The following is a 21,164-nucleotide window of genomic DNA, read 5'->3' as shown; positions in this document are numbered from 1 at the left end:
AGGTGTAAACATGACATACAGATCTGTATCAGTGTGGTCTAAATCAGCGCTGTCTGACCAGAATTAACTGCGCTTACATGGTTACGTTCACACTCTCAGAGTTTGGGGATTGAAAACCATATAATTCTCCACTACAGAAAGCAGCTTACAGACTGCTATCTATATGAACAGATAATCCTTTTCTGGCCCTTTTTTCCAGGGGTCCCTGCTGGTCATTTAAAAGTTTTAAATGAAACCGTGCATCTACGCCATTCATTCGCACAGATACGCAGAACATGCAGGATTCGTATTTAAATACTTTTTGCAGTTTAATATTCACAGACACTGGTTTATATCATGATTTGTTTTAAGTGTACTAACCTGCTTTTTATTTATTAAAAAATTTGTCTTTTTTTTTTTTTTTTTTGTGACTGGATTCCGTGATTTCCGTCCATGTTTTCTGCATCGTGGAAATCATAGGCCCCTAAACTTCGGCAAATACAGAACTCTTGAGGTTTTAAATATATCTTGTTTGATTAGGTGCTTCCTAAGTTTAGATGTGTTACCATTGCCAGCCTTGCATTTAGTATTACAAATATTTCAAATAGCATTGTCTGCATCTAGTTTTGTGAAATGTAACCACACTTAAGTACATTTTTCAGTTAGCCATTGCCCTGTGTGTTGTGTTTGAATAAGTTGCTGGGTCGACATCACATGTTCTCTCTCTCATTCTTTCTATAACGTACCTTACACTCGCGCCCAGATGCGTTCTCAGGTACCGAAATATGGAGCCAATTGATTTAATGTGAGTCGGTACTCGGTAGTACAGACGTAATTTGGTCAGTGCCCTTAAAAATACAGTTCGGTACCCAACCCTATCTATAATGCAATGCTTATCGACATAGCCTGTGTAATAAAATTTTATAAAATAATATATTTTCTCTCTCACTCTAAGAAGCAACATGGGACCAAGTCAAGTCACCTTCATTTATATAGTTTTACAATACATATTGTTTCAAAGCAGCTTTACAGTGATAACAGGAAAATAATGCAACAAAGATTGTTTTGACTGTACAGCAGCTCTAGAAGAAAGTCACTGTCCAGCTAAAGTAAGTTTTTGATTGATTTATTTCCATTGTAAAAATCATTAGTTATTAACTATGGGGCCGCTTACACCACACCGTTTTCAAATGAAAGCAGAAAACTTTTAATGCGTTCTGGATTTTCATTTACACGACAACAGTGTTTTGGTGGCCTGAGAACGCAAATTATCAAATAGTTTTCTGAAAACGAGTTTTGAAAATGATATCGCTATCATCTCCGTGTAAACTTAAAAAACGTGAATCTGTAAAAACGGTGATGGCGTGCACATGCGTATTACATGTTTAGTAGGCGTGCGCATTTGAATGCGTATGTGCGCGGGCGTGTAGTCTTTCTTTACAAAGTGACATCACCAAATTACTTGTCTGACATGCATAATACAGCATTTTATGTAAAAAAAATTTGACCACAGAAGTTATTTCAAACACGACTGATGTGTGTATATATAAATAGTGAATTGGAGCGAAACATGATATTAATCTCATAAATTGTCGTTTGACGCTATGCTAGCAAACATACTAGCTATCCCTTTTGCCAAGAGCGATTCTATTATTACTGATTTTGAAAAGTCCACATAAGTGCTTTTTCCCTTCTTAAAAAAACACATTCAAATGATAAGAAGTGTAAGTAAAAGGTAATTGCTTGTTGGTCAGACAAGTTCTCAAGACACAGTTTTAACTGGGCAGATATGCTTATGCAACTGGCCCCTGAAATAAAGGGTCTTAAGTCTTACAATTTAATTTTGTATCATTCTAATGATAGTGGTCAATAACCCCTGTAACCAAAGTGAGTGGCTATTATACTGTGTGACGTTTCATAACTAGTCCTTCATTGTTGTTCCATTCACAGCAAAAGTTAACCAAAAGTTAACTCCTGAAAATTTCAGGAGTCTGTTATCTGGTTATACAATGCAGTTGTGTTTGTTAATAACTAAAGTATGTGTGAATGTAATAATGTTTAGTGCACTTAAACTGGACTGACAACTTTATTCTGCTGCTGTGTGACCTGCCTGTATGTTCCACATTAATCAACACCACTTGGTGTTGGGTGTGTTACTGCTTGCCTTCCTGTTTGGTCAGTTGGTTTTAGAGGCTCAGGTTTCAGAGCTGCTCCTGGTCTGGTCCTGACTCAGCAGCATACCTGTGGTGGCAGCACTGCAAAAAGCTAAAATGGTTGGCATTCAGCCGACAGAAAGAAAGCAGGAGCTGTGCAATTTGTCATAGCCTCTGTTCATGTGGAGCAAGTTTTGTGCCAGTCTCTGCTGCATGACTTGTTTCAAAATGTTCATTTAGTATTTAGAAATTGAGAATCTTACTGGCATTGCATTTTGCTATTATGAATGGGAGCTAATTGTTAGTGTAAGTAATTGTTAGTGTCTGAATCCTAGCAAATGCACTTCACAATGTTGCTTTATAGCATCATATTTGGTTAGGACACAGTAAGTTGACCAAAGTCTGAAAAACTTCTCTCCACTCCAGGTGGATGGAAATGTCAGCACAATATACTGTCAGAATCTGTGCCTGCTGGCCAAACTCTTCCTGGACCATAAGACTCTGTACTATGACGTGGAGCCCTTCCTCTTCTATGTACTCACACAGAATGACAGTAAAGGCTGCCATCTCGTAGGATACTTTTCAAAGGTGAGTAAATAATTTCACTCAGTTCAATTGTTACTTTTAAGCCCCTTTCGCACAGCACGTTGATCCCGGGAAATTGCCGTAAAATTGCTAGAGTGCCTTCTGTGTGAACGCAAACACGTCACGGGATTGATGCCGGGATTGATGCCAGGATGGGGACCTGGTAATATTACCGGGATCAGTCCCGGAACACACCCTGTGTAAACAAAAGCCAGGACAGACGCCGTAAGGGGTGTGTCGTAGTGATGACGCATGTGCCATTGCACGGCCTTTTCTACAACCTATGTTACAGCATATGGGGAACGAGCCACTCGGCAAACCCAGTGGTGCTACCGGGGAGTATGAACTCGTCTTCGTGTAGAAATGACGAAGAGGAGTTATCACATCCTGACGTCACGTGTCTTTACGGGATGTGTGTGAACGCACTCACAGATTCCGGAAAATCACTGGCAGTGTGAATGAACCAAAATCAAACGATCCCAGGACAAATCCCAGGACGCGTTATCCGTGTATTTTCCGGAATCTCTGTGTGAAAAGGGGCTTTACATTCTCTAAAGTCAAATGATGATGTTGAGCAATTTGGGTTCATTATTATAAAAGGTAGCATGCCTTTTGCACATTCTTGCTGCTTTTTGGCTTAATTATAGAAAATGGTCTGTTTACTTGTGGGTTGATTATGCTCCTGGAAAAGTTGTTTACAGTGAGTTTATTTAATAAACAGGTTTTAAACACAACACTATATGGCTCAAAATGCAATAAATATTTGTAAACGTTAGTGTATGCAAGTAAGATCTTATATAAAATCTGTAAGTAAAATCTTATTTTATACTTATTTTAAATTTCTTTTTTTTTATCCCTAGGAGAAGCATTGTCAACAAAAATATAATGTATCCTGCATCATGATTCTTCCACAATATCAGCGCAGGGGCTATGGGCGATTCCTCATTGACTTCAGTAAGTACTCTGCATTATCTTTCCTAATCTTTTCTTTCTTTCCTTTTTGTTATTTAGTAAATTGACTTTAATTATTTGACAATTATACTCCTTTAGATGGTGTTGTTAGACACAAAGGATAAACTGTTACGGCTCTCTCTGCAGGTTACCTTCTGTCCAAGAGGGAAGGACAGCCAGGCTCACCAGAGAAGCCATTGTCAGACCTTGGCCGGCTATCCTACATGGCATATTGGCGTAGTGTGGTGCTGGAGTGCCTACATGAGATCAGAGATCGACAGCTCACCATCCGCAAACTCAGCAAAGTCACCGGCATTTGTCCTCAAGATATCACGGCCACCCTGCTTAGTCTAAATATGCTGGAACAGAGAGGGGACCGGTGAGAGAGACGCTCGCACACTATAATGTCTGATTTAATGTCTTACCTTTTCTGTACAAGCTGAAGTAGAGAACAATAATGCAAGTTCTGTTTCATAGTTGTCACAGATTAATTCTCATATGTTACAACCTAAAACATTTGCATTTCAAAATGTACACAGTGCTTTGTCTTCAGCATACTTGAATAAGTACATGATTTTGTGCTAACAAGAAAAAAAAAAACTAATTAATAGTTTAATTCAGCAAAAATGCACTAAATTGATCATAAGTGACAGTACAGACATTTGTTACAAAGATTTTTATTTCAAGTAAATGAGTTTCAAAGAATCCTGAAAAAATACATCATGTTTTCCACCAAAATATTAAGCTACACAGCTGTTTTTAGTATTGATTGATTTTTTTTCCAAAATCAGCATTTCAGAATGATTACTGAGGGGTCATGTGACACTAAAGACTGGAGTAATGGTTGCTTAACATTTGCAGGAATAAATTACATTTTGAAATTGTTAGTAAAAAAGTTTAAGTTGTAATATTTCACCATTTTACTGTTTTTATTAATTTTTTTAATCAAATAAATGCATCCTTGGTGACAAGAGTTCTTATTGAACTCTTATTGCCCCCAGAATTGAGCAGTAGTGTATATTTGTTACATTTTTAGCTCTCTTTATAGTCTCCTGATTTTGATTTCCTTTCCTATTATAGGGTGATTATTCTGCGCAGAGAGAAGCTGGTGGCCACTCACATGGTCCGACTGAAGGCCAAACCTCGACTCCTTGAAGTTGATCCAGACTGCCTCCGCTGGACACCTGTTATCGTCACCAACACAGTAGCATCTGAAGGAGAAGGAGATGAGGAGGAGGATGAGGAGGAGGAGGAAGGAGAGGAGGGACTTAAAGAGGTAACTTAACTTTTATTCAAGATTCATTAGATGAAGTATGCAATATTTGTGATGTGTACCAGTACATTCTGAAGCTGAACTTCTGTTATGTGCACCTTATCTCTTGTATAGATCAAACCCAGCCACAAGAGTTCCCCACTCTCCTGGCATATGAAAGGAGAACAGGACAAGGAGGACGAGAAAAAGTGCTTCACAGCATTGCCCAAAAACCAAAGCCCTCCTCAGTCCTCTTCTGTTTGCAACAATGTTCTCAGTCCTGAACGTCCTTCCCTTTTTCTTACGGCTAATGGGGAACGCAGGGGACCTGGGCGCCCTCCCAAAAACTGGTTATGGGGCAAGGTGAAGGATGCACCACGTCCAGGGCCAGGTCGACCCCGTAAACTAAGGCCCCCAGAGGATGATGATGAGGATGATGAGGAGGATGATGATGATGATGAAGAGGAGGAGGATGAAAGAACTGGCATTAACAAAGTGACAACAACATCGTCAATGCTCCTGGCCTTAGAAAATGAGCCTGACTCTACATCAGCCTGTCCCTCGGAAGCTTCTAGGCATCCTGCAGTTCCACCCCCACGCAGCAGAGGGCGTCCTCCACGCAAAAAGCGTGGCCCAAAACGCAGGCTCAGTGAGGGGCCTGAAGATGACCTGCCATTGTTGCCCCATACCACAAGGCTGAGTGAACCCACACCAGTCTGTCCGGCCTTTATCAGTGAGAGCAGTGAAGATGAGGATGAGGATGAGGATGAGGATGAAGATGATGAGGAGGATGAGGATGAGGATGAGTTAAGGGCTCGTTCACCACCTCTCCTCACTAAGCCCACATTAGGGCTTAAATGCAAGGTATGTGCAATATAGGTCCATGTATGCATTTTCTTTTGCATGGCATGTTTATTTAATATAGATCTTAAAAATTAGTATGTCAGTCTATGAAACCTTTTTTATTCTTTTGAACATAATGTGCTGTGGATAATAAAAAAATGATCCACATAATATTTATAAAAATATTTTTTTACTCCTGTAGTCTCAGAAGTCCTTTCGAAAGCGACGTGCACGTCAGCGCAGCCATCCCCACAGCAGTGTAGTTACAGAAACCATCTCAGAGACTACTGAAGTTCTGGATGAGCCATTTGTGGATTCAGATTCTGAAAGGCCCATGCCCAGACTAGAAGAGGAAACTCCATTCGGCAACCCTCTCCGACGCTACACAGCAGCCCGCAAACACATGGGACCAGCCCTTAAAAGTATCAACAGAGGGAATCTGACTGAATCGGAGGAAGACGGTTAGTACACTAAAGGACTCCTGCTGGGGTTATTATATATGCATTCTTGAAAGTTTTGTGTGATATTTGTGTTTGCCCGAGTGTGATTTAAAAAAAATTAAAGAATGGTTACCTCTTTTTTGTTCAGATCCCACTCCTGTGCTGAAGCCAATTGATGTCCTGAGAAGACCTGAAACTTCAGAGGCCACACAGAGAACAGGGGCAACAACTGAGATGCCTGAGGTCCCAGTAAAAAAGAAGAAAGGCTGGCCTAAGGGCAAGAGTCGCAAGCCACTCCACTGGAAGAAACGCCCAGGCAGGAAGCCTGGTAGTGGAGCTGGTCAGACAGCTGACACTAGTCTGGCAGTTCCATCCTCAGAGGACCCACCACCCCCAAAGATCAAAATGAAGCCTGGCAGAAAACCTCGCAGCTATTACCTTCAGCGGGCCCAAGAGGAAGCAGCGAGACAGGAATTTGAGCAGAGCCGATTAGCTCAGCAGAAGCAGCTAGATAATTCAACATTGGAGGACAAGACCTGTAAGAGGACAGCCAGAGCCATAACATCTGACCTCAACCCTGATAAGCAGAAAGACTCTGAAGAGGAGGATGATTTTCTTCAGAGCTTTAGAGAGCCATCTAAACCCAAAAGGCGAGGTCGGCCACCAAAAAATTCCAACCTCCCTCCCCCTGCACCCAAACCTTCTCCTCTGTCTGAGCCAGAAGATGATGATGAAGAGGATGACAGACCATGGGCAGTGGAGAAGATCAGCTGTCCAACATCTCGTTCCATGCCACAGTCTTCCAGCACCAGGGTCTCTCAACCCAGAGCTAACACAGATGTGGCAGATGCAGAGGAGGATGAAGAGCAGGATGATGAAGATTGCGATAATGGGGTTAAGCGGCGAACAGCAACTACACCAGGTTCAGGAAGCCGACGTAGTGATGATCATGATGCAGATGATGAAGGGGACGGTCGTCTTGAAGAGAAAAGTGACTGCAGCAGTAGCAGTAAAAGGAAGAAGAGCCAAGACTCTGAGGATGATGTGGAGGAGCAAGAGGATGATGAAGAGGAAGAACCATCGTCGCCTGCTCGCTCTCCCCCTGTGAAAGAAGAACCCCAGAGTGGTGAGGGTTTTTTAGACATGCAGGTCAACGTGACGCGGGACTATGTCAGCAAACAGGAGGAGGGCGAGGATGAGGAGGAGGATGCAGAGGAGGTACAAGAGGTGAAGACGAGCTCTGCTGATACAGATGAACGTCGACGACGAGAGCAGGAGGAATCTGCAGCAGCTGCGGCAGCTGTAGAGACAGTAACCACCATTGCAGTCCCCTCTGAACCTCTGGACATGCAGCCTTTACACGTCGAGGATAAATCTGTGCTCATGATGGGGACTGAGCACTCACACCAGCATCCTGACTTCAAAGATGACCTGAGCCACCAGCAACACACGCATCACCACAGCAGTGAGCTGGATCTAGAAACAGTGCAAGCTGTCCAGTCACTTACGCAAGGTGAGGCTCAAGAGGAGGATGCAGAGTCCCATGGAGCCTACCAGGACTGTGAGGAGACGCTAGCTGCCTGTCGAACCCTCCAGAGCTACAGTCACGGTGAGGGAGAGGAGGAAACTCTAGCACTGGTGGAAGAGTGTGGAGCCTCCCAGCACAGTCCCATGCCCAACCCACCAATGCCCACGTTACCAAACCAGTCTGTCCGTTCAGTCAACAGCCCTGGAATGACCCCTGGTCCTTTGGACCCTGGACCAGGGGTGCCTGGTCCCACAGGAACTGGAGGTGGAACAGGCGGAGGGTATACCCAAATAACCCCAGAACATCCCAGCTCTCTATCTGCTCCCTCACTGCAAAACATGGAAACCTCCCCCATGATGGATGTGCCGTCAGTTTCTGATCATTCACAGCAAGTGGTGGACAGTGGCTTTAGTGACCTTGGCAGCATTGAAAGCACCACCGAAAACTATGACAATCCGAGCAGCTATGACTCAACCATGGGTGGTGGTGGTAATGGAGGAGGAAATGGAAGTAATGGAGGTGGCATGTCTGCAGCTGCTGCAGCAGCAGTGGCTGCTTCCTCTTCTTCATCATCTTCATCCTCTAGTTCAACCACACCATCGTCATCATCTTCGCAAGGCAACAGTTGCTCCTTCGTCTCAACTCCTGGGCTAACATCCTCTAGCACAGGTGTTGGCTCTCAGATCACCATGGGGAGCTGTAGCCTTATCCAGCAAGCAGGTCCTGGACCAACTAATGGACCTGGAGCTAACAGTGGTAGTGGCGTCCCACAACCTCCACCCCCACCTCCTCCCCCTTCTGCCAGCACTCCAACATGTGGTATAAAGTCTCCACAAGGTTGCGTCATCGAAAGGCCTCCAAGTGCCAGCCAGCAGCAACAGAAGAAAGTCTCGCAACCACCTCAACAGCAGCAAAACTCTCAGCCTCCACCCTCTGCTCCACCACCCCCTCCACCTCAACAGCAAGCACTCTCGCAGTGCAGCATGGGAAATGGGTTTGCTTCCACACCCATGATCATGGAGATTCCTGAAAGTGCAGGAAGCGGTGGTGGAGGCAGGAGTTTGTATGACCGCATGGGCCAGGACTTTGGAGCGGGTGGTTACGGTCAACCCTCAGCTACTTTCAGTTTAGCCAAACTCCAGCAGCTAACCAACACCATCATGGACCCCCATGCCATGTCGTACTCACATTCAGCTGCTGTCACCTCATACGCCACAAGTGTTTCGCTATCCAACCCAGGCTTAGCACAGCTTGCTTCTTCCCCACACCCACCCTTGCCCCAGGCTCAGCCCACTATGACCCCACCTCCCAATTTGAGTTCTGGCTCCATGAACCTGGGCTCTCCCTTGATTCAGTGCAACATGACAGGCGCTAACATCGGACTACCTCCCCCTCCCCATACGCAGCGGTTGCAAGGCCAAATGGCTACTGTCAAAGGCCACATTTCAATTCGTTCCAAAGCCTCTCAAATTCCTGCAGGCTCCCCTCACCAGCAGCAATTGTACAGTCGCAGCTCTGGCACTGTGACCATGCAAGGCTCCCCACGCACTCTAGCGGTGCAGCGTGGCATGATGACCAACCTTATGCCCACACCTGCTGCCTACAACTCTATGAACATGAATCAGCTAAATGCTGCCATGTCAGCTGGCTACCGCATGCCGCAGCCCATGATGAACAGCGGGTACCACAGTAACCCGCCCTATATGAACCAGCCGGCCCAGTACCCCATGCAGATGCAAATGGGAATGATGGGAGGGCAGGGTTACCCACAGCAGCCTATGCAGCCCAATCATCATGGAAACATGATGTACACGGGCCCCTCACACCACAGCTACGCTGGCGTCCCCAAACAGTCGCCTTACATGAGCAGATGAGCACCAGAGAACTAGCAGAGAGAACTGAGAGACATTCCCCACCAGACTCTGCATCTCTGTACTTGATTCATTTGTTTCCACCCTCCAAAGTCTGGGCGAAAAGGCAACACGATAAGTGAGCTTGGTGGAGAAAGAGGACATAGAGACTGCGACGATTTCTTTTCCTTTATAAATATTTTGTCGTCAAGCTCTGTTCCTTTTAGGTTCATTTCCCAATTGCCTGAGCTGATGGAGCTGGGGAAATGATGATGGGCTGATCATGCGAGATGATCTAATGGACCTTTATTGTGGCAAGTGTCATGCTCCTTCAGTCCTTCAGACCAGTCTGCCATGGTTGTACCAACATGGGTTGGTCCGCCGAAGTGTCCGCCACTCCATCCATGCGACATAAGGGGCAAAGCATATAAGCAGCTAAAGGGGAAGTGGACCTAACTTTTCAAACTGAGAAACAAATACATTTACGTTGCTAATGAACATACATTGAATCATGCACACAATCGTTCAATTGACATAGGAAGCCTTACCTTAAAAGAGACAAAATAATTGTAGATGGACTTTTTTCTTTTTTTATATTATATTATTATTATTTACTTTATTTTTTAAAATGTTCTCATTTTTTTCAATGACTGTTGAAATGCGTGTTTCAGTCTGACCTTCTCATGCTTTATGTGTGTGTGGCTGTTCTGGACAAAGTGATTCATGCTCGCTCACTCATACACTCACTCATAAATACATTCGCTCACACACACAGCTCTATAGCCACTTGAAAAGCTTACGTGGAGGCACTTCTAGTCGGGACACACAAGGTGTCCGAGTTGTCTGTAAATCTGTGTCTTCCCAGTATGGAACCGTGTATATCACAACTTGATAGTGGTAAGAGCCCTAATGGACATAAATAGTAATGACCATGCGTCCATAGACTGGACTGAACAGAAGTTCATGGAAATGAATAATGTAAATATTCTGGTACTACCTGGTTCACAGCACATACTCGTGAAATCTATTACACACACTTTTCACGAACACTCCACAGATGTCAGTAGTGGGAAGGTCTTTATTTCATACTACACAGTGCAGCGTCCACGTAATGTGGTGGGTCAAAAGGGTTTAACCACACAGGAGTACATCAGCTGAGCAGTTACCTTTGCAACTGTGCTCATCCAATGATGTTAACGATGTCTCCTAAAGTAGGCCTTACTGTGGCACCAGTAAGTAGCGCTCCTCGTACTCCAGCTGATCATGCAGAAGAAATGTTGTCTGTTAGCCACGAGAGGGAGTTGTACAAATAATTAGATCCGTGTCTGCAATGCACACATGGACAAACGAACACTCATACCCGGAATAAAGGTTAAAGTGCATGATGTCCTGAGATGTTACTGTTTTAGGACAATGGGCAGAGAATTTCTTAATGTTCCAGTATTCATTGTCAATATGAGGAATCTTTCTCAAAGACCTGACGTTTCATATATTATTTGTGCGCTTTTGTTTTTCTGAATTTTATCAGACTGGGCAGCTTTCTTTTATGACACAAGCTGACTCTTTTTGACTTTAGAAGACTTATTGTAGAGAAAATGTTTTTTCTAAAATATAAAAAAAGAAATTCTGACATGGATATTGGTACTGTCATTTTTTTCACTTCTGTTTCAGGAAAAAACTGCATATTTTTTAGCTCGACTCTTGGGGTAAAATTATTAAGAAATTCAAAACTAAAAAAAATTACAACTCACTTTTAGTGCATTTAAGATGCCTTTAACCTTTCCATTCCATCTCATCTCTAGAGTTTTCTATCTTTGTGTAGTATATTAATGCTATTTTAAAACAAAAGGAAAAAACAGATATCTAAAGGTCACTTAGCGTTATTTTCTTTTTTTTTTCTTGGTTATTGTGTGTGTATAGGACAACTTCCTTACATCTATGAGGCATGTAAAAATGAGCTCAGTATATTTCTGTCTGTTTATATTGCTTACCTTTTCGTATACTTTGTAATTGTACATGGTGAGTTGTAAGCTAAGAGAGAGCCTGGTAGCCGGAGAAAGAGAGAGAGCCAAGCTGGGGCGCTCTGTGATGGTGGGAAGCGTCCACCTTCCACTCCTCTCTGTTTTGTCCTTGTATGTATTTCCATTTATTTGTTTCTTTCTTTTCTTTTTTTCTTAGCAAGTACTTTCAAAGAACTCTGTACATTTTAACATGAAACAAAAATAAATTATGTTGAGCCATTTCACTTGTTACTGTATTTCTTGAAAAATTTCAGGAGCAAATTATTCACTCTATAATTTCAAAAGCAGTGTGTGCTTCGGTCAGATGGAGTTTGTTCAGGTTTTGAAAACTGACTAATCTTTACAGTGTTCCTAATGTAGTCAGTGGAGTCTTGTAAATTAGTAAAAACTGATCTCTTATTTAGAAACTGAGCTTTTCCATTTTATTTTTTTTACACTAAACTTTAAACATTCTATCAGACAAGTCTTTTTATTAAATTGCATTGTGCCGTCTGCCGCTAAATAAAAAAAAGATACTTCGAAGATCAAATTTGCAAAATTTATGTGTGTGTATATATATATAAATATTTAATATTCAATATCTATATTAAATGTATATAATATTATATATTTAAGATTAAATCTATTTTTACAGTTAGATTACCTTTGTAATCATGTACCACACACTTAAAGTCTTTAATAACATTGTTTAACAATGTTTGTTTTTTTAAGTTAGTCTTTAGTAGATCTCAAAATGTATGTCGATCTTTTATACTGGACTATAGGTTGCTGTCATACCTAAATAAATCATTTGTGGCATTTCAGTCTCATTTTATTTCTAGTGGGGGTTATTTATTTATGTTTATGTTTGTTTTTGGACAGTGTAGTTTAGAATTTTTACAGAGTTGGCCCATATCATGGGGACACAACTTAAAGGATTAAATAAAACATATTAATACTACAATTAGTTTTATTATTGTATATGAAAATGATCTGTCTATATAGACAGAAATCTAATATAACATGCTATCCTTCGTATCCATATTTGAAAGAGACTAGTATTTCAAAAGTGCATATTTACTAATACAGAGAAGTTAGAAACACAAAGATGGTGACAGGATTAACAGGCATCTATGTGGAGACAAAATATTTGTAATGATTTTTGTTTATGTGCAAAGAAAGCAATATGTCTTATATAAATGCATTATGTAGAGAGTGTATTATTATGTGACCGTGAGAGTGTGTTGGCAGCCCTTTTTTCAACCTTTATGCCCATTGTCAGAGGGCACGATACCTTGAGCCAATAAAAAAAACGCTGTGCGGTGACGTTTATTTGCCCCTGTCCAATGAACTTTGAGTATTACTGTCAACTAACTTCCGCAATATATACCAATTAAAACTAGAGTGGGCGGGCACAGGTGCTATACGTAGCCCACCATTGGTCAGAGCGAATGACAGTCAATAACATATTTTCTAGTCTCAAAATAACAGAGAAGGAAGCGACATTTCTGGTTGTGCTTTATTTAAAAAAATCACGGGAAGGGGCAGAAATAAAATCCAGAAATCGTGAGTATTATTTAATGTATATGATATGAGAATTTACACCCAAAGAAAAAGAAACGGCTGGTGAAAATGTGGAATGAATGAACCTTTTTAATCCGTTGCTTGTCACAAGACAGTCCTGTGATGCGAGAGAGGGGAGGAGAAAATATTAACGCATAGATACGGGGATGGTGATGTGATCATGTTAACAACTAAACCAGCTCGTTCTTGTCTCTTCATCCGAGCTTTTAAAAACAATCTATTCTTCTATCCGGTAACCAGATAGGGATGTAGAATAACAAATGAGCCCAGAGGCCTATCAGTTACCCATGAAGATGCTGGCAGGTTTACTCTTCTGTTATTGCCTGAACGACTAAAGACCATGTAGGCTTCATATCTGCTTTAATCATCATGTCTGTCATAAAAATATTTTGTAATTTGCGTTTCACATTTTTTGCTTTGTCTTTCCAGCTGTCACGATGATCCACAGTCTTTTCTTGGTTAACGCATCGGGGGATATCTTTCTGGAGAAGCACTGGAAGAGTGTGGTCAGCCGATCCGTTTGCGATTACTTTTTCGAGGCGCTGGAACGGGCCACGGAACCGGAGAACGTGCCTCCGGTGATCCCGACCCCCCACCACTACCTCATTAACGTGCTCCGACATCGCATCTACTTCGTGGCCGTCATACAGAGCGAGGTGCCTCCTCTGTTTGTCATTGAGTTCCTCCATCGTGTGGTGGACACATTTCAGGTTTGTGTGATTTTTATTCTTCTAATTTACCATGGTGTTAGATTGTAATACCATTTTGCTTTGATATATGGGTCAATGTCATAACGTGCATATTTTTTGTGTCCTGCTGTTGCATTATTATCTTAAACCCCTAAAATGTCAGGTGGTGCAACTGTTCGAACAAATGAATAGACTAAGAAAACTATTTAAAATGGTGTCTTCGTTATAAAATAAAATAAAAACCGTCCAGCAATTTGTATTTTCTCAAATGTCAGGGTGGCACAAATGCAAACATGGCTCTTTTGTAATGAATTGACAAGGTAATGGTTAACATGATAGTGCATCATCCATAGGAGCCCAACTGATCCTTGTGGCAGAGTGAAAAGGTTTGTACATCCCTCTTAAATACTGGTAAAAACTGCTCATTTCAAGTATGAGTCAGTTGGTACACTTTCCTTGTCAGGTGGTAAAACTACAGTATACATACAACTATTTGGTTGTACCGCCTGACATAAAAAAGTGAAAAAATGAATTTAAACACTTTGAAATGTTATTTAACAGCTGAAACTTGTTTAAACTCATTGTTCATGGCTCAAAAATATAGTAATCACTATAAATTAAACTCTAAATCAAACCAAACTAAACTCTAATCTTAACCCTATAGTAAGCCTATATGTACTTGATATTACTCAGTACTAAAATGTACAGTGTAACAAAAACACCTTCAAATAAAGTGTAACCCTGATTTGCTGCACAGGAAACATTTCTTATTATTATCAATGTTAAAAACAGTTGAGCTGCTTAATATTTTTGTTGAAACCGTAATGCTTTTTTCAGGATATTTTGATGAATAGAAAGCGTTTATTTTTAAATAGATTTTTGTATCATTATAAAGGTCTGTACTGTCACTTTTAAAGTATCCTTGCTGAATAAAATGATTCCTTTCTTTAAAAAAAAATAAATAATTATTGACCCCAAACTTTAGAAATTTGAACGGTAGTGTACATATCCAAAATTGTATCATATTACCATGATATCATGCCCAAAAACACCTCAAACCAAAAAAGTACTGTGGCGTTACCATGGTACAGTGATGGTATCAGATGGTGATAACATGGTAGATCAGTATAAAATATACTGAATGAGTACGATATTCATAGAACATGGTATTTACACAGTACATTTACCGTGATAGATTACATGTGGTAGATTAGATTACCGTGGTACATTACATGAACTACTGATCCGTTTTATAAAATATATGAACATATTGCTGAATTTAATATAAAGCATTACTTTTAAGTCCTACCATTTATTCTGAAAAAATTCAATTAACGTGTTATATTTTCCCCTTTAGGACTATTTCGGGGTGTGCACAGAGGCAGCTATTAAAGACAATGTTGTTGTGGTCTATGAGCTGCTGGAGGAGATGTTGGATAATGGCTTCCCTCTGGCCACCGAATCAAACATCCTAAAAGAGCTTATTAAACCTCCAACCATCCTGCGCACAGTAGTGAACACCATCACAGGTATTCTGTGTGATTTTGTGGTGTGTTAAATGTCTCTCAGCTCGTGAATCCATAATAATAATTTCTTGTGTTTGTTATCTGTGCACAGGAAGTACTAATGTTGGCGAGCAGCTTCCTACAGGTCAGCTGTCAGTGGTACCATGGCGGCGCACAGGAGTCAAATATACCAACAACGAAGCTTACTTTGACGTGGTGGAAGAAATCGACGCTATCATTGACAAATCAGGTAGATCTTATTATTTGGCCGAATCTCGAATTTCGCAGATGACATTGCTGTCTGATCACTAACCTATGTATCAGTAAATCATTTATGAATGAATATATTTTCCCTCAAAGGTTCCACTATCACAGCAGAGATCCAGGGAGTGGTAGACGCCTGTGTGAAACTTACAGGAATGCCTGATCTCACCTTGTCATTTATGGTAAATCTGGACATCTTTTCAAAAATAAGTTTGCTGAACTTTTTGAAGTTCTGAACAACCAATACACCAGTGTCTTGGAGTTTTTTTTAAAGGAATAGTTTACCCAAAAATGAAAATTATCCCATAATTTACTCACCCTCAAGTCATATTAAGTGTATATGACTTTCTTCTTTCAGCTGAACACAATCCGAGTTATATTAAATAATATCCTGGCTCTTCCTTGCTTTGTAATGACATTGAAATGTGCTAGAGTTTTTGAAGCTCCAAGAAGCGTATCCATCCATTATGAAAAAGTAATCCATATGACTCCAGTGGTTTAATAAATGCCTTCTGAAGCAAAGTGATGGGTTTTTGTAAGAAAAATATCCATATTTAAAACTTTATAAACTACAATCGCTGGCTTTCGGCAACGGGCGTACACACGTTTATGAGAGAGTCGAGTTTTGGCAGAAGCGTGACCTCTGACACGATGTAGGGCGTAGATCCTCTTCTCTTATATCGAAACCCTCTGATGTTTTTCGTGAGCTGTGTTTTGTTTTGCTCTATCCTCTGGGCTTCCTCGTTCGTCAGTTCTTACCTAAGCTTACGCTAGACGTCCTGGATGCGCTTTTTGAGCTTCAAAAACTCTGGCACTATTCAGTGCAGCTGAGAAGAGCAAGGATATTATTTAATATTGCTCCGATTGTGTTCCACTGAAAGAAGAAAGTCATATACACCTAGGATGGATTGAGGGTGAGTAAATTATGGGATAATCTTTATTTTTGGGTGAACAATTCTTTTAATAGCTTAAGTAATGAATTAATAATTATCAAATTATAAAACGGATAGTTCCAGTCCTTGATTCTGATTGTTTGAGCCATGTTCAAAGCCATTGTAAATTACGCTACAAACATACACCTGTGACCTCACTACTTCACCATTGCTCCGCCACTGCAATATATATATATACTATATCTCCGCTCCACATTGTGCTTAAAAAAGCTGTTCTAAATTCAGTGTAAAGCGATGTACACTATATAGCAAATTTCAACTGCTTGAATTACATTTCATTGCAAAATATAACTATATTATCGCCCAGCTCTTTATATAAAGTTGCATATACAAGTGTCCAAATAGGTCTCAACTAACTGAAATAAAATAAGTTTCAGTTTGAAGTACTACAATTAATTTAACTAAACTGTAATAAAAAATAAAGTAAAGCCAAACAGAAATATTTACAAAAACAAAACTAATAAAAATGAGAAAAGCATTTAAATGAAAAATGACTTACTTGAAGACTTCAATACCTTTAAATCTGCACTCCATAATGCTTTTCTTGTGTTATCCTGGGCTGACATCTTCACTTTTCAAAATTGCTTATCAATTTAGAACATTTTTCACTTTTACAAAATGACCAAATGCACTTCTGCAATAAGTTCAAGTCTGCAATATATTTTATATTACTATATACTTACTAACTCTAACCCATATACCTCATTCCTTTTCTTTCTTTTTTTTTTCTTTTGCATTCGGCATCTGTCATTCTGTAGAACCCTCGACTCCTGGATGATGTTAGCTTCCACCCCTGTGTGCGGTTCAAGCGTTGGGAAGCCGAGCGAATTCTTTCCTTCATCCCACCAGACGGAAACTTCCGCCTCCTCTCCTACCACGTTAGCTCTCAGAAGTGAGAACATCCCAGCATATGATTAGCTTTAAAGGCAGGATTAGTAAATCATAGTGGGGAAATGACCAAAAAGAAATCCCTTTTAGATATTCATTTTAGGGGCTTTCACACCAGAGGAACGGTTTCATAGTTCTTATAACTATTGGTGGAAGTACCTGCTTTTTGTGGTGTTCGCTCTGCAGGAACTGTGAACAATTTTAGTTATAGGAACTAAATGATCTCCTACATCAGAGTAGGGTCTAACTCAGCACAACAGGAACTATCAGTGACATAAGTGTACGTTGATTGGCCGAATGCATGCCATACAAAGCACCGGCACCAACCATTTTTAAAAAGCCATGTAAACGCAAAGGTTACATATACAGGAATGAACTCCATGGATATGGAAAACAGTGATGGCTAGCATTTACCTGTCGCCTTTGTCTGCCTCGATGAAATGTAGCACAGCAACTTGTAGGAAATGTAGTCTCTCTAAGCCCTCTTTTTTTGCTTTTTCAATCACATGAATTATACGACTACATTCCATCTCCACTATCACGAAACCCACAACACACAACAAAAACACAGTGCCGATCACGCCATCCTCCAGTTGTTGAATACCATGACGTCACTGTCAGCCAGCTTACGTTGCGAATGCAACCAGGAAAATGGCCCGGCCTAGGGGAAAATTTTGTTCTCAGGGGACCACCCTGGTGGTTAGTGCCTATGACTGAGTTCCTATAACTACCTGGTGCGAAAGCCCCTTTTTATGTAGAGCAGTGGGACAATCTCAAGAATCCCTTACTAATATCAGTCATTTAATTCTGTTGTTGGTAACTTTTTTTTTCATGTTTTTGGAAAAAGTTTCTTATGCTCTCCAAGGCTGCATTCATTTGATCAAAAACACTGTAAAATATTGTGAAATATTATTACAGTTTAAAACAACTGTTTTCTATTATAATACATTTTATATATCACATTATATAACATTTCTGAGCAAAGCTATAAGCTGTTATTTTGCAGTTTAATATACAGTTATATCTGTGATTTGAATACTTCATTGCTTTATTCTTCAGCCTGGTGGCCATCCCAGTGTATGTAAAGCATAACATCAGCTTCAGAGAGGGCAGTTCTCAAGGTCGCTTTGAGCTCACCCTCGGCCCAAAGCAGACCATGGGTAAGGCGGTGGAATCTGTCCTGGTGAGCAGTCAGCTGCCCCGTGGCGTCCTCAACGCCAACCTCAACGCCTCACAGGGCACTTACACTTTTGACCCTGTCACCAAGGTAAACAAGCATTTGTTTTCTGTGTTCGAAGTTCTTTAGGTGCTACTGATGTTCATTTTGAGTTAACTGAGAGCAAAACTTTTTATTTTACACTGTTTTTCCTTGTAAAAATCAGTCAGTCATGTCAAGTGTGCATTGTATTTTTCACGTGCAAAGGCTAAGAAGTGCTCCCTGATCAACCGATATTAATTAGTTTAATGGTGACAATAAATTAATACGTACATTTTAATAGCAGGTCATGATTTACCAGATATGGGCTCATAATATAATAAATATAATATAATATAATGCTGTCATTATGTGCATCAGTCTTTTTATTTAGTTTCATGTGAATTTTTAACTGGCAGAAGCTGCATATTCATTTTGCGATGAATATTGTTGTTATTTGCAGCTTTTGTCATGGGATGTGGGTAAGATAAACCCCCAGAAACTGCCCAGTCTAAAAGGATCTGTGAGTCTCCAGACTGGAGCCTCCAAACCTGATGAAAACCCAACAATCAACATCCAGTTCAAGATTCAGCAGCTGGCCATTTCAGGTACCATAGATCATTGATTTCTTAACTGATTTTGCTTCAGAATTTATATAGGACATCAAGTGTTGACCCAACACAACACCAAGATTGTTTATAGAAAAGTAACAAAAAGTTGTATGTGTTTTATACATTTTTAAAACCATTTTAGCCCACTAATTGAATTTAAACAGTTATGGATTATACAAGGCTTTTAGTTCACATTTAATTGTGGATGTTTATTGTATTATTTTTTTACTTATTTGCACAGTAAAATTTGCCACTGGGGATATAAAATGTATTGCATTAAAATAATATATAATTAGTCCATTCAAATATAATGTTTGTTTGTTGTACCTCAGAGATTTTGCTCTGATAAAATAAATGTGAACAGAGAAATTTTCACAGTTGACCTTCAATAAGAATTATTTTATTTTATTAAAATCTTCCACAGGGGATGTAATAAAGTGCAATTCTGCATATGAATGTGCAAGTGAGACTGTTATGACATTTGCATTATCTGGCCAGGAGGTGGCGCTGTTTGATTCTGAAACAGATGGTTGGAACAGCTGCACCTGTAACATGGCACTGTAAGACAGAGGGTTTCAAGCGCATTGACTGATCATTGATTCAGTTCTGTTAGCATTCGCAACCTTTCCCCAAAGACTCTATTGTGCCACATACATACGTGCTTTGAATCGCAACTGACATGTTTCCTTTCCGCTTTCTCACCCGACAGGTCTGAAAGTAAATAGGTTGGACATGTACGGCGAGAAGTACAAACCTTTCAAAGGCATCAAATACATGACCAAGGCTGGCAAATTCCAGGTCCGAACCTAGAGGACCTCTTTCTGCTTCCATTCCATAATTAAAACAATGGGTTTATGGCAAAATGGGGACGAAGAAAAGAGAGAGGGAACAGGTTTGAGTAAATGCATTTCAGGATTTTTTCAGGAAAATGTATGATAAGACTGTCAGCCATTAATGGAAGCGTGTGACTCCCAAAGAGGCAATGTTGTTATTAACACTATCAAATGTGCTATTACAGGTCCACCCAGGTTAAAGGGACAGTAACTACATTTCTGAACCTCATTTTCTTATTTAAAAATGTTTCATCCATTTTATTTACAGCTTGTTTGGATAACATTTGCTCTCAAACCTCCATCAATCTCCTGTGTTCATTCATACTGTTTCTTGGTTTATTTCTGATTGTCAGTTTTATAACTCTGTCCTTCACACTGTATTTCCATCCTGACATTTCTGAGTCTCATTTCTTCATGAGATTGAACTGCACTGTTACGTATTGATCTGTGCCTCTGAGAAGTGAGGCAATAGGTGACTAATTTCTGCATTGCAGAACAGTAGTCTTATATTACCATTACAGACTGATTTTGGCTTCCGTCCCCAATGATTGTGTGCAAAGTAAACCATATTTCAGATGGTTTAACACTGAAGCTTTTCTTTATTTGTTTACTGTACTATTTTGACAGTATAAATCTCTTTAGTTTGAATGTTTTTGAAAACTGTTTCTTATATTATTTATTGCATATCTGACCATAACCAATCTATACGAAGCATAACTGACCATAACAATCCATAATAATGCTATATGTGATGCTTGATTGTATCATTTGTCTTACCCAGAATGCGACATGCATTGAAGAAATGGACTCTTAGCACAGTATTTGCATCTGTCCAGTCATTTAAAGTGCAGTTCTAGAGATTTTATGATGATGATTCATGGTTTGTTTGCTTATGGAAACTGAATGAAATTGAATAGGAAAGATGTGGATTTTGTTTTTAGTATACTATTGATGTTGTTTTCTTTCCTCCTTATTGTTTTTGAGATAAATACAACTGTTTACAGTGCTATGTAATAAAACATACACAAAAACGCCCTATGTTTGGCAGTGTGCATCTCTTA

The 21,164-nt window shown here is 40.2% G+C and overlaps 2 protein-coding genes across 4 annotated transcripts in view; both read left to right on the top strand.

The window, feature by feature from the left end:
- Positions 1-11,822, top strand: part of kat6a (K(lysine) acetyltransferase 6A) — a 42,260-nt gene extending 30,438 nt beyond the window's left edge. For all 3 annotated transcript variants that reach the window (XM_084113434.1, XM_084113432.1, XM_084113433.1), the window contains exons 11-17: positions 2,559-2,720; positions 3,578-3,671; positions 3,816-4,047; positions 4,749-4,944; positions 5,056-5,784; positions 5,966-6,224; positions 6,352-11,822. In XM_084113434.1, coding sequence (XP_083969560.1) covers positions 2,559-2,720; positions 3,578-3,671; positions 3,816-4,047; positions 4,749-4,944; positions 5,056-5,784; positions 5,966-6,224; positions 6,352-9,605 — 4,926 coding nt within the window. In that variant the 3' untranslated portion in view covers positions 9,606-11,822. The remainder of the gene's footprint in view (positions 1-2,558; positions 2,721-3,577; positions 3,672-3,815; positions 4,048-4,748; positions 4,945-5,055; positions 5,785-5,965; positions 6,225-6,351) is intronic.
- A 1,199-nt stretch (positions 11,823-13,021) lies between these two features.
- ap3m2 (adaptor related protein complex 3 subunit mu 2) lies at positions 13,022-21,137 on the top strand. Its single transcript, XM_084115669.1, has 9 exons — positions 13,022-13,147; positions 13,595-13,875; positions 15,212-15,383; positions 15,472-15,609; positions 15,720-15,805; positions 17,335-17,468; positions 18,524-18,731; positions 19,123-19,267; positions 19,980-21,137. The coding sequence occupies exons 1-9, from the start codon at positions 13,033-13,035 to the stop codon at positions 20,078-20,080; spliced, it is 1,380 nt and encodes a 459-aa protein (XP_083971795.1). The 5' UTR covers positions 13,022-13,032; the 3' UTR covers positions 20,081-21,137.
- Positions 21,138-21,164: the final 27 nt, after the last annotated feature.

The sequence above is a fragment of the Abramis brama genome (assembly GCF_963993115.1).
Source record: "Abramis brama genome assembly, chromosome: 5".
Taxonomy (NCBI): domain Eukaryota; kingdom Metazoa; phylum Chordata; class Actinopteri; order Cypriniformes; family Leuciscidae; genus Abramis; species Abramis brama.
This window is presented reverse-complemented; position numbering and strand designations above follow the sequence as displayed.